This window comes from Panulirus ornatus, chromosome 14 (genome assembly GCF_036320965.1).
Source record: "Panulirus ornatus isolate Po-2019 chromosome 14, ASM3632096v1, whole genome shotgun sequence".
NCBI classification, from domain to species: domain Eukaryota; kingdom Metazoa; phylum Arthropoda; class Malacostraca; order Decapoda; family Palinuridae; genus Panulirus; species Panulirus ornatus.
In genome coordinates, this window is record NC_092237.1 from 44,244,399 (window position 1) to 44,258,943 (window position 14,545).

General features: G+C 41.7%; 1 protein-coding gene across 1 annotated transcript in view; it reads left to right on the forward strand.

The window, feature by feature from the left end:
- Positions 1–14,545, forward strand: part of Ubr1 (Ubr1 ubiquitin ligase) — a 514,997-nt gene that overhangs the window by 476,029 nt on the left and 24,423 nt on the right. Inside the window, 1 exon segment of the mRNA XM_071669737.1 lies at positions 8,643–8,859. Within this exon segment, the coding sequence (XP_071525838.1) occupies positions 8,643–8,859 (217 nt within the window).

Below are 14,545 nucleotides of genomic sequence, written 5' to 3' on the forward strand. Positions count from 1 at the left end.
CAGGCCCCGATCACACAAAATCTTTTTCACTCCATCTTTCCACCTCCAATTTGGTCTCCATCTTCTCCTTGTTCCCTCCACCTCCGACACATATATCCTCTTGGTCAATCTTTCCTCACTCATCCTCTCCATGTGCCCAAACCACTTCAAAACACACTCTTCTGCTCTCTCAACCACGCTCTTTTTATTTCCACACATCTCTCTTACCCTTACGTTACTCACTCGATCAAACCACCTCACACCACACATTGTCCTCAGACATCTCATTTCCAGCACATCCATCCTCCTGCGCACAACTCTATCCATAGCCCACGGATCGCAACCATACAACATTGTTGGAACCACTATTCCTTCAAACATACCCATTTTTGCTTTCCGAGATAATGTTCTCGACTTCCACACATTCTTCAAGGCCCCCAGAATTTTCGCCCCCTCCCCCACCCTATGATCCACTTCCGCTTCCATGGTTCCATCCGCTGCCAGATCCACTCCCAGATATCTAAAACACTTCACTTCACTTTTTATTATTTTTTATTATACTTTGTCGCTGTCTCCCGCGTTTGCGAGGTAGCGCAAGGAAACAGACGAAAGAAATGGCCCAACCCACCCCCATACACATGTATATACATACACCCACACAAGCAAATATACATACCTACACAGCTTTCCATGGTTTACCCCAGACGCTTCACATGCCCTGATTCAATCCACTGACAGCACGTCAACCCCGGTATACCACATCGCTCCAATTCACTCTATTCCTTGCCCTCCTTTCACCCTCCTGCATGTTCAGGCCCCGATCACACAAAATCTTTTTCACTCCATCTTTCCACCTCCAATTTGGTCTCCCTCTTCTCCTTGTTCCCTCCACCTCCGACACATATATCCTCTTGGTCAATCTTTCCTCACTCATTCTCTCCATGTGCCCAAACCACTTCAAAACACCCTCTTCTGCTCTCTCAACCACGCTCTTTTTATTTCCACACATCTCTCTTACCCTTATGTTACTCACTCGATCAAACCACCTCACATCACACATTGTCCTCAAACATCTCATTTCCAGCACATCCATCCTCCTGCGCACAACTCTATCCATAGCCCACGCCTCGCAACCATACAACATTGTTGGAACCACTATTCCTTCAAACATACCCATTTTTGCTTTCCGAGATAATGTTCTCGACTTCCACACATTCTTCAAGGCCCCCAGAATTTTCGCCTCCTCCCCCACCCTATGATCCACTTCCGCTTCCATGGTTCCATCCGCTGCCAGATCCACTCCCAGATATCTAAAACACTTCACTTTTTATTATTTTTATTATACTTTGTCGCTGTCTCCCGCGTTTGCGAGGTAGCGCAAGGAAACAGACGAAAGAAATGGCCCAACCCACCCCCATACACATGTATATACATACGCCCACACACGCAAATATACATACCTACACAGCTTTCCATGGTTTACCCCAGACGCTTCACATGCCCTGATTCAATCCACTGACAGCACGTCAACCCCGGTATACCACATTGCTCCAATTCACTCTATTCCTTGCCCTCCTTTCACCCTCCTGCATGTTCAGGCCCCGATCACACAAAATCTTTTTCACTCCATCTTTCCACCTCCAATTTGGTCTCCCTCTTCTCCTTGTTCCCTCCACCTCCGACACATATATCCTCTTGGTCAATCTTTCCTCACTCATTCTCTCCATGTGCCCAAACCACTTCAAAACACCCTCTTCTGCTCTCTCAACCACGCTCTTTTTATTTCCACACATCTCTCTTACCCTTACGTTACTCACTCGATCAAACCACCTCACACCACACATTGTCCTCAAACATCTCATTTCCAGCACATCCATCCTCCTGCGCACAACTCTATCCATAGCCCACGCCTCGCAACCATACAACATTGTTGGAACCACTATTCCTTCAAACATACCCATTTTTGCTTTCCGAGATAATGTTCTCGACTTCCAAACATTCTTCAAGGCCCCCAGAATTTTCGCCCCCTCCCCCACCCTATGATCCACTTCCGCTTCCATGGTTCCATCCGCTGACAGATCCACTCCCAGATATCTAAAACACTTCACTTCCTCCAGTTTTTCTCCATTCAAACTCACCTCCCAATTGACTTGACCCTCAACCCTACTGTACCTAATAACCTTGCTCTTATTCACATTTAATCTTAACTGTCTTCTTCCACACACTTTACCAAACTCAGTCACCAGCTTCTGCAGTTTCTCACATGAATCAGCCACCAGCGCTGTATCATCAGCGAACAACAACTGACTCACTTCCCAAGCTCTCTCATCCCCAACAGACTTCATACTTGCCCCTCTTTCCCAAACTCTTGCATTTACCTCCCTAACAACCCCATCCATAAACAAATTAAACAACCATGGAGACATCACACCCCTGCCGCAAACCTACATTCACTGAGAACCAATCACTTTCCTCTCTTCCTACACGTACACATGCCTTACATCCTCGATAAAAACTTTTCACTGCTTCTAACAACTTTCCTCCCACACCATATATTCCTAATACCTTCCACAGAGCATCTCTATCAACTCTATCATATTTTTTTTTTTTTTTTTTTTTTTTTTTTTTTCATACTATTCGCCATTTCCCGCGATAACGAGGTAGCGTTAAGAACAGAGGACTGGGCCTTTGAGGGAATACCCTCACCTGGCCCCCTTCTCTGTTCATTCTGTTGGAAAATTAAAATAAAAAAATGAGAGGGGAGGATTTCCAGCCCCCGCTCCCTTCCCTTTTAGTCGCCCTCTACGACACACAGGGAATACGTGGGAAGTATTCTTTCTCCCCTATCCCCAGGGATAATATATATATATATATATATATATATATATATATATATATATATATATATATATATATATATATATATATATATATGGAAGGCGACTAAAAGGGGAAGGAGCGGGAGGCTGGAAATCCTCCCCCTTCTTTTCCCCTTTTCTAATTTTCCAAAAAGAAGGAACAGAGAAGGGGGCAGGAGAGGACATTCATATATATCATATATATATATATATATATATATATATATATATATATATATATATATATATTTTTTTTTTTTTTTTTTTTTTTTTTTTCAAACTATTCGCCATTTCCCGCGTTAGCGAGGTAGCGTTAAGAACAGAGAACTGGGCCACTGAGGGAATATCCTCACCTGGCCCCCTTCTCTGTTCCTTCTTTTGGAAAATTGAAAAAAATTGAGAGGGGAGGATTTCCAGCCCCCCGCTCCCTCCCCTTTTAGTCGCGTTCTACGACACGCAGGGAATACGTGGGAAGTATTCTTTCTCCCCTATCCCCAGGGATAATATATATATATATATATATATATATATATTTTTTTTTTTTTTTTTTCTTTCAAACTATTCGCCATTTCCTGGATTAGCAAGGTAGCGTTAAGAACAGAGGACTGGGCCTCTGAGGGAATATCCTCACCAGGCCCCCTTCTCTGTTCCTTCTTCTGGAAAATTAAAAAAAAAAAAATCAATAGGGGAGGATATTCCACTCATTATTTCCAGACACTACAGCTTTGATTTTTTTTCCATGTGCTGCTCTGAATATGTGGAGATGTAAGAGAAGCCTGTAAAAGGTCTATGCCTTCACATGTGTTACTTGTTCAGGATAATAGATATACTGATGGAAAGTGCAAGTTATCTTCATTTTGACAAAAGCTCAAAAAACGTCACAATGTATTTGTGAAAATACTCCTTATACACCTATCAGTGGAACAACACGAAGTTAAAGGCTATGGAATACACATAAAGTCTCTTAACATGTTAAGTCGTATATCATTTCATTTAGAAAATTCTTAACTCTAATATCAAACTTATGGAGATGTTTTTTAGAATAATTGAGAATACCCTATATTAGGACAATCACATTGAAAATATTGAAGGTCAAGTTCTTTCAGTCTCTCGTGTTAATTTATATATTCTATCCCCATGATTTTCCTTCTGGAGTGCTTCAGAATTCTGTCTAACTAGTTTGTTTTTTGTTGATGTTAACCATACGGCACAGCAGTGTTGAGTTTTGCTTATGACATATACAATCACCATTTTCTTTAGTCCTTTTCCTTATCTTGTAGCAATAGTTTTCAAGGTCACATTACTTATGACTTAGCTTGATTGTGGTATCTTCTTAGTATGCTCTTTGAATTCAAATTTCATGTTATTGATAACTCGTAAATCTTTGATGTTTGTTTCATTTTCTATCATTTTCTCTCATACTTTTATACTGTCATCAGTACATTGTTAATCATTCCATGACATTTGTTCTAAGAGAGAGTGAGGGAAAGTGTGTTGTGGTGATGGGTTTTGTCTAAAAAGAGTAAATAGTGAGAAGTTGTGATACCAGCTTATGTAATTGAATATAGGAAAGAATAATTGTAAAAGTGAAAACGAGAGTTGAAAAAATGGGTAATAGGATAATGTGAAGAAGTGAAAACACTGAGAAATCTCCGATTTTCAAAGGTTGGGATTTTTAGATGATAGTGCATATCCCTAGGGATAGGGGAGAAAGAATGCTTCCCACGCATTCCTCACGTGTCGTAGAAGGCGACTAAAGGGGACGGGAGCTGGGGGCTGGAAACCCTCCCCTCCTTGCATTACAGCTTTATAAAAGGGGAAACAGAAGGAGTCACGTGGGGAATGCTCATCCTCCTCGAAGGCTCACATTGGGGTGTCTAAATGTGTGTAGATGTAACCAAGATGAGAAAAAAGGAGAGATAGGTAGTATGTTTGAGGAAAGGAACCTGGATGTTTTGGCTCTGAGTGAAACAAAGGTCAAGGGTAAAGGGGAAGAGTGGTTTGGGAATGTCTTGGGAGTAAAGTCAGGGGTTAGTGAGAGGACAAGAGCAAGGGAAGGAGTAGCACTACTCCTGAAAGAGGAGTGGTGGGAGTATGTGATACAGTGTAAGAAAGTAAACTCTAGATTGATGTGGGTAAAACTGAAAGTTGATGGAGAGAGATGGGTGATTATTGGTGCATAAGCACCTGGGCATGAGAAGAAAGATCATGAGAGGCAAGTGTTTTGGAAGCAGCTGAGTGAGTGTGTTAGTAGTTTTGATGCACGAGACTGGGTTATAGTGATGGTTGATTTGAATGCAAAGGTGAGTAATGTGGCAGTTGAGGGAATAATTGGTGTACATGGGGTGTTCAGTGTTGTAAACAGAAATGGTGAAGAGCTTGTAGATTTATGTGCTGAGAAGGGACTGATGATTGGAAATACCTGGTTTAAAAAGAGAGATATACATAAGTATACATATGTAAGTAGGAGAGATGGCCAGAGAGTGTTACTGGATTACATGTTAATTGATAGGCGTGCGAAAGAGAGACTTTTTGACGTTAATGTGCTGAGAGGTGCAACTGGAGGGATGTCTGATCATTATCTTGTGGAGGCAAAGGTGAAGATTTGTAAAAGTTTTCAGAAAAGAAGAGAGAATGTTGGGGTGATGAGAGTGGTGAGAGTAAGTGAGCTTGGGAAGAAGACTTGTGTGAGGAAGTACCAGGAGAGACTGAGTACAGAATGGAAAAAGGTGAGAACAAAGGAGGTAAGGGGAGTGGGGGAGGAATGGGATGTATTCAGGGAAGCAGTGATGGCTTGTGCAAAAGATGCTTGTGGTGGCATGAGAAGCATGGGAGGTGGGCAGATTAGAAAGGGTAGTGAGTGGTGGGATGAAGAAGTAAGATTATTATTGAAAGAGAAGAGAGAGGCATTTGGACGATTTTTGCAGGGAAGAAAATGCAAATGAGTGGGAGATGTATAAAAGAAAGAGGCAGGAGGTCAGGAGAAAGGTGCAAGAGGTGAAAAAGAGGGTAAATGAGAGTTGGGGTGAGAGAGTATCATTAAATTTTAGGGAGAATAAAAAGATGTTTTGGAAGGAGGTAAATAAAATGAGTAAGGCAAGGGAACAAATGGAACTTCAGTGAAAGGGGGCTAATGGGGAGGTGATAACAAGTAGTGGTGATGTGAGAAGGAGATGGAGTGAGTATTTTGAAGGTTTGTTGAATGTGTTTGATGATAGAGTGGCAGATATAGGGTGTTTTGGTTGAGGTGGTGTGCAAAGTGAGAGGGTTAGGGAGAATGATTTGGTAGACAGAGAAGAGGTAGCAAAAGCTTTGCAGAAGATGGAAGCCGGCAAGGCAGCAGGTTTGGATGGTATTGCAGTGGAATTTATTAAAAAAGGGGTGACTGTATTGTTGACTGGTTGGTAAGGTTATTTAATCTGTGTATGACTCATGGTGAGGTGCCTGAGGATTGGTTGAATGCTTGCATAGTGCCATTGTACAAAGGCAAAGGGGATAAAAGTGAGTGCTCAAATTACAGAGGTATAAGTATTCCTGGGAAATTATATGGGAGGGTATTGATTGAGAAGGTGAAGGCATGTACAAAGTATCAGAGTGGGAAGAGCAGTGTGGTTTCAGAAGTGGTAGAGGATGTGTGGATCAGGTGTTTTGCTTTGAAGAATGTATGTGAGAAATACTTAGAAAAGCAGATGGATTTGTATGTGGCATTTATGGATCTGGAGAAGGCATATGATAAGAGTTGATAGAGATGCTCTGTGGAAGGTATTAAGAATATATGGTGTGGGAGGCAGGTTGTTAGAAGCAGTGAAAAGTTTTTATCAAGGATGTAAGGCATGTGTATGTGTAGGAAGAAAGTGATTGGTTCTCAGTGAATGTAGGTTTGCGGCAGGGGTGAGTGATGTCTCCATGGTTGTTTAATTTGTTTATGGATGGGGTTGTTAGGGAGGTGAATGCAAGAGTTTTGGAAAGAGGAGCAAGTATGCAGTCTGTTTTGGATGAGAGATCTTGGGAAGTGAGTCAGTTGTTGTTCAATGATGATACAGCGCTTGTGGCTGATTCGGGTGAGAAACTGCAGAAGTTGGTGACTGAGTTTAGTAAAGTGTGTGAAAGAAGAAAGCTAAGAGTAAATGTGAATAAGAGCAAGGTTATTGGGTACCGTAGGGTTGATGGACAAGTTAATTGGGAGGTATGTTTGAATGGAGAAAAACTGGAGGAAGTGAAGTGTATTAGATATCTGTGAGTGGATCTGGCAGCGGATGGAACCATGGAAGCGGAAGTGAATCATAGGGTGAGGGAGGGGGCAAAAGTTCTTGGAGCATTGAAGAATGTTTGGAAGTCGAGAACATTATCTCAGAAAGGAAAAATGGTTATGTCTGAAGGAATAGTGGTTCCAACAATGTTATATGGTTGCGAGGCATGGGCTATGGATAGAGTTGTGCAGAGGAGGGTGGATGTGCTGGAAATGAGATGTTTGAGGACAGTATGTGGTGTGAGGTGGTTTGATTGAGTAATTGATAATAGGGTAAGAGAGATGTGTAGTAATAAAAAGAGTGTGGTTGAGAGAGCAGAAGAGGGTGTTTTGAAATGGTTTGGTCACATGGAGAGAATGAGTGAGGAAAGATTGACCAAGAGGATATATGTGTCAGAGGTGGAGGGAACAAGAAGTAGGAGACCAAATTGGAGGTGAAAAGATTGAGTGCAAAAGATTTTAAGTGATCAGGGCCTGAACATGCAGGAGGGTGAAAGGCTTGCAAGGAATAGAGTGAATTGGAACGATGTGGTATACCGGGGTCGACGTGCTGTCAATATCCGGATTGAACCAGGGCATGTGAAGCAGCTGGGGTAAACCATGGAAAGTTGTGTGGGGCCTGGATGTGGAAAGGGAGCATGACAGCTAGAGACTGAGTGTGAACGAATGTGGCCTTTGTTGTCTTTTCCTAGTTCTACCTCATGCACGTGCGGGGGGGAGGGGGTTGTTATTTTATGTGTGGCGGGGTGGCGATGGGGATGAATAAAGGCAGACAGTATGAATTATGTACATGTGTATATATGTATATGTGTGTGTGTGTATATATATGTATACGTTGAGATGTATAGGTATGTATATTTGTATGTGTGGACGTGTATGTATATACATGTGTATATGGGTGGGTTGGGCCATTCTTTCGTCTGTTTCCTTGCACTACCTTGCTAACGCGGGAGACAGCGACAAAGTAATATAAATAAATAGATATGAATAGTGCATATACCAATTTGCTTGATAGTGGGAGGTGGTATATTTCATGTAGATAGATTATTGAAACAGGGCATGTGAAGCATCAGGGGTAAACCATGGAAAGTTTTGTGGGCCCTAGATGTGGAAAGGGAGCTGTGGTTTTGGTCCATTATACATGACAGCTAGAGACTGAGTGTGAATGAATGTGGCCTTTGTTGTCTTTTCCTGGTGCTACCTCGCACGTGTGTAGGGGGAGGGGGGTGTCATTTCATGTGTGGCAGGGTGGTGACGGGAATGAATAAAGGCAGCAAGTATGAATTATGTACATGTGTATATATGTATATATTTCTGTGTGTGTATATGTTGAAATGTATAGGTATGGATATGTGTGTGTGTGTGGGTGTTTATATGTATACATGTGTATGTGGGTGGGTTGGGCCATTCTTTCGTCTGTTTCCTTGCGCTACCTTGCTAACATGGGAGACAGAGACAAAGTATGATAATGAAAATTAATAAAGATTATAAAAAGCTTCTTGAATTTGATTATATATATAATATTTATTGAAATTTCTCAACATTTGATATTTCAGATGGTGTTCTGACAGTCGTGTAGGACCCTTGGTTACTGGTGCTGGTAGTGAAGGTTGTGTACGTTCCTGGACTCGCATTAATCAGCTTGTCAGCCTTCCACATGACTATTCAGAGCTGATTAACACTGTCTCACAGTTTCCATGTCCTGCTTCTTCTGGAGATGACTCTCGCACTCCAACAATGTGTCTTGTATGCGGGAAGATGTTATGTTCACAGGTGAGTTGATAGTGGGCATTGTTGCTGAATGTCTTGTATACGGGAAGGTGCTGTGTTCACAGGTGAATTGATAATGAGCATTGTTGCCAAAGGACTATATTCTTGCTTATATAGTACATAGATTGATTTTTGAGCATGCTTTTATAAGACTGTAGATATTCTCATTAGGCTCAGAAAGGTATATTTCATGAGATGTAGGTTTTTAAGTTTTTTTTTTTTTTTTTTTTTTTTTTTTTTTTTTTTTTTCCGCTGTCTCCCGCGTTTGCGAGGTAGCGCAAGGAAACAGACGAAAGAAATGGCCCAACCCCCCCCCCCCCCCCATACACATGTATATACATACGTCCACACACGCAAATATACATACCTACACAGCTTTCCATGGTTTACCCCAGACGCTTCACATGCCTTGATTCAATCCACTGACAGCACGTCAGCCCCGGTATACCACATCGCTCCAATTCACTCTATTCCTTGCCCTCCTTTCACCCTCCTGCATGTTCAGGCCCCGATCACACAAAATCTTTTTCACTCCATCTTTCCACCTCCAATTTGGTCTCCCTCTTCTCCTTGTTCCCTCCACCTCCGACACATATATCCTCTTGGTCAATCTTTCCTCACTCATCCTCTCCATGTGCCCAAACCACTTCAAAACACCCTCTTCTGCTCTCTCAACCACGCTCTTTTTATTTCCACACATCTCTCTTACCCTTACGTTACTCACTCGATCAAACCACCTCACACCACACATTGTCCTCAAACATCTCATTTCCAGCACATCCATCCTCCTGCGCACAACTCTATCCATAGCCCACGCCTCGCAACCATACAACATTGTTGGAACCACTATTCCTTCAAACATACCCATTTTTGCTTTCCGAGATAATGTTCTCGACTTCCACACATTCTTCAAGGCTCCCAGAATTTTCGCCCCCTCCCCCACCCTATGATCCACTTCCGCTTCCATGGTTCCATCCGCTGCCAGATCCACTCCCAGATATCTAAAACACTTCACTTCCTCCAGTTTTTCTCCATTCACACTCACCTCCCAATTGACTTGACCCTCAACCCTACTGTACCTAATAACCTTGCTCTTTTTCACATTTACTCTTAACTTTCTTCTTCCACACAGTTTACCAAACTCAGTCACCAGCTTCTGCAGTTTCACACATGAATCAGCCACCAGCGCTGTGTCTTCAGCGAACAACAACTGACTCACTTCCCAAGCTCTCTCATCCCCAACAGACTTCATACTTGCCCCTCTTTCCAAAACTCTTGCATTTACCTCCCTAACAACCCCATCCATAAACAAATTAAACAACCATGGAGACATCACACACCCCTGCCGCAAACCTACATTCACTGAGAACCAGTGGAAAACAATTTTTGTACATGAGACAGAGACCAGTGAGCATCAAAGAGTACTGACCCTTAAGGGGTTAGATTTCACTTAATTCCCCACAACACTGAGGGGAATTCATTTGAATTCCCACTTGCTGTCCTCCACAGAAATATAGGTGTCATGCTGATACTTGCTTATAAGGACTCATCGACTAGACTGTGACCACTCAAAGACCGAGACATCTCAGCTATCATCTGACATGGGGTTTGCACATGGGTTCATACTTCAGTATGTTGCTTATCACTGGTTGCTGCCTTAGGCCTGTTGCAGCTGGAAGAAAGATGTGTTTTTCAGAAGGAAGTAAGAGAAAAAGGAAAGGGAAAATAAAACAATATTGGGCTTTGGGCTCTGCCCATGGTATAAAATGATTTTTCATACCTACTAACTTATAGTTCTCTCGTTGGGTAGAGCCATACAATCATCTGAAAAGTGGAATGAGGTGAACCTAGAAAAGAACCATGTAGCCAAGGAATAATCAGAGAAAAGTCTTACCTTTACCCCTTTATAAGTACTGTGGATGTATTTACACATTCCTCAGGGAGAGTGTTGAGGATGTTGATAGATACCTTTAACCTTTAAACAGCTGTCCTCAGCAGTGCCCATCTGCATGTTCACAATGTGAAATAAAAGATAATTTGTCTTCGTTTATAAAATGATTGCTTGCAAAGGAAAGAGAAAATACCAGAAACTTGTTTAAATATCTTTTTCTTAGTCTGGTCCATTGCTGAGTGAAGGTTGGAGGGGTGTGTTTTTAATTTGTGTTAGAGCTTACTACAGTAAGGTCAGAACTAGAATATGTTTCTCAAGTTTGGTGAGTGCACTTGAAGAAAATAATTGAGAGGGAGAGAGAGAGAGAAGGCCGTGAAGAAGGCAGCAAACACCAGATTTTTGTATATAAAGTGCTACAACATAAGATTACTGAAAGACCCTCAAGAGGCCTTACAAGTGGTAGGAAAGAAGAATATGATACTCAAGATGCTTAAGGAGGTGAGATTTAAGGAAACACTCCAAAACTTAGAAAATAGTGCAATTGAAAGGTCTGCAGTTAGCATGATTAGAATGGTCTCCTTTCTTTACCTAGGCATGTTTCCAAGAAGGAAAGTATTGTTTTTAGCAGAAGTGACATAGATTTGCTAGCATTGATGCAAGTTCAGAAGCACACTCCTTCAAAACATGAGAAAGGATATTTCTTTGTCTGTATGCCTTACCTGTGTCCAGAGATAGAAATGCATTTTGGTACCATACAATGAAAAATTATAGGATCGACAGCATGAGTAAGAGATTAATCGGGGGTTATGGGAATGTTAGTCTTCAAGGTTGAACGAGGTTAATTAGGGAGCTTTCACACCAAAGTGACACATTACATGTGGCATGTTCTTGAAAACGAACCTTTAGAAACAAATGAAACCTTTCACACAAGAGTGGTGTGACACGTTGCATGTGCCACGTGTCACTTGGATGCCACTGTGGGATCATACCAAATTGTTTTTTTTCAGCATGTGATGTGCCACCTCAGTCCAGTTGTCAAATGTAATGGAGTTTTCACACCAAAGTGATTAATAACCAAGGTAATGTTAATACAAATAACATTAAAGATGCAGAAAAAGACTAGTGGATTTTGATAGTCTCCTTGCAGATTTTTACCAGCCACATCATGAATGAATAGGAGAATAGAAGGACTAATTTACCAAAAGAAGAAAACATAAGATATTCAAATTGATGGGAACCGATGAAAATCACCTGGAATTATTCAAAATCCAAAGAGAGTTTAAGAAGGTCATAAGACTGTGTAAATGTTAGGAAGAAAAAAGAATTTCCATGAAAATTGAAAATAATCGTAAGGAATTCATCAGATCTATAAGACAAAGGAAGACAGTATAAGAAGGAGTTGGATCATTCCTTTCATTAATTGTAAGGAATTTATCAAATATATAAGAAAAAGGAAGACAGTAAAAGAAGGAGTTGGACCATTATGAAAGGAATATGACACACTAACTACTGATGACAAGTAAATGGCTACCATACTAAATTATTCTTCAACTCCATATTCACAATTGAAGAAACATCTCAAATACCACAACCAGTGAAAAGGTTCAAGGATCTGAAGAAGAAGAGTTGAAGGGTGGAGAAATAATGAGCTCTGAAGTACTTGAATATCTGGACCAATTAAATCCTAACAAACCCAGATAACAGATAAATTAGCTCCAAGATTTTTAAAGGAGGTCAGGAGACAGCTGATATACCCCATAACAATAATACTTGATTGCCAATTCCTGTGTCAGCAAGGTAGTGCCGGGAAACAAACAAAAAATGGCCCTTTCCATTCATGTGCACAAAAAGGCCACATTTGCTCACACGCAATCTCTTGCTGTCAAGTATAATGCACCAAAACCACAACTCTCCAACCACATCTGGGCTCCACAGACCTTTCCATGGTTTACACCAGATGTTTCACATGCCCTTATTCCGTCCATTGACAGCACGTCGACCTTGGTATACCACATCTTTCCAGTTCACTCTATTCCTTGCACACCTCTCGCCCTCCTTCATGTTCAGGCCCCGATTGCTCAAAATCCTTTTTACTCCATCCTTCCATCTCCAATTTGGTCTCCCGCTTCTTTTTCCCGCCACCTCTGACACATAAATCCTCTTTGTCAACCTTTCCTCACTCATTCTCTCCAAATGTCCAAACCATTTCACCATACCTTCTTCTACTCTATCAACCACACTCTTTTTATTACCACATGTCTCTCTTATTCTTTCATTACTTACTCAATCAAACCACCTCACACCACATATTGTCCTCAAACATATCATTTCCAACACATCCACCCTCCTCCGTAGAACCCTATCTATAGTCCAAGCCTTGCAAACATACCCATTTTTGCTCATGGAGATAACGTTCTCTCTTTACACACATTCTTCATCTCTCCCAGAACCTTCAGCCCCCTTCCCCACCCTGTAACTTACTTCCGCTTCCATGGTTCCATTCACTGCTATGTCCACTCCCAGATATCTAAAACACTTCACTTCCAGTTTTTCTCCATTCAGACTTACATCCCAATCAATTTGACCCTTAACTCTACTGAACCTAATTACTATGCTCTTATTCACATTTACTCTCAACTTTTCCTTTCCCACACTTTTCCAAACTCAGTCACCAACTTCAGCTGTTTCTCACTCGAATCAGGCACCAGATCTTTATCATCGGCAAACAACTTACTTCCCAGGCTCTCTCATCCTCAACAGACACTGCATACTTGCCCCTCTCTCTGAAACTTTTGCATTGACCTCCCTGACCTCCCCAACCATAAATAAATTAAACAACAATTAGGACATCACACACCCATGCTCAAACCGACCTTCACTGGGAACCAGTCCCTCTCCTTTCTTCCTACTCGAACACATGCCTTAGATCCCTGGTAAAAACTTTTCACTGCTTCTAGCAGCTTACCTCCCACCCCACATACTTGTAAGACCTTCCACAAAGCATGTCTATCAACTCTTCATATGCCTTCTCCATATCCATAAGTGCTGCATACAAATCCTTAATTTTTTATAAGTATTTCACACATTCACCAAAGCAAACACCTGACCCACACATCCTCTTCCACTTCTGAAACCACACTCCTCTTCCCCAGTCTAATGCTCTGTACATGCTTTCCCCCTCTCAGTCAATACCCTCCCATACAATTTTCCAGGAATACTCAACAAACTTATACCTCTGTAGTTTGAACACTCACCTTTATCCCCTTTGCCTTTGTACACTGGCACTATGCATGTATCTTGCCAATCCTCAGACACTTCACCATGATCCATACATACGTTGAATATCCTTACCAACCAGTCAACAACACACTCACCCCCTTTCTTAATAGATTCTACCCGCTGCCTTGCCAGATTTCATCCTTTGCAAAGTTTTCATGGTCTCCTCTCTCTTAACCAAGCCATTCTCCCTAACCTTCTCACTTCACACACCACCCCAACCAAAACACCCTACATCTGCCACTGTATCATTGAACATATAACAAACCTTCAAAACACTCACTCCATCTTCTCACTTCATCACCACCTGTTATTACTTCCCCCCTTTGCCCCCTTCACCAATGTTCCCATTTGTTCTCTTGTCTTTTGCACATTATTTACCTCCTTCCAAAACATCTTTTTGTTCTCCCAAAAGTTTCATGATGCTCTCATTTGCCCTCTTTTTTAACCCTTGCACCCTTGACATCCTGCCGCTTTCTTTTATGCATGTCCCAGTCATTTGCACTCCTTCCTTGTAAGTGT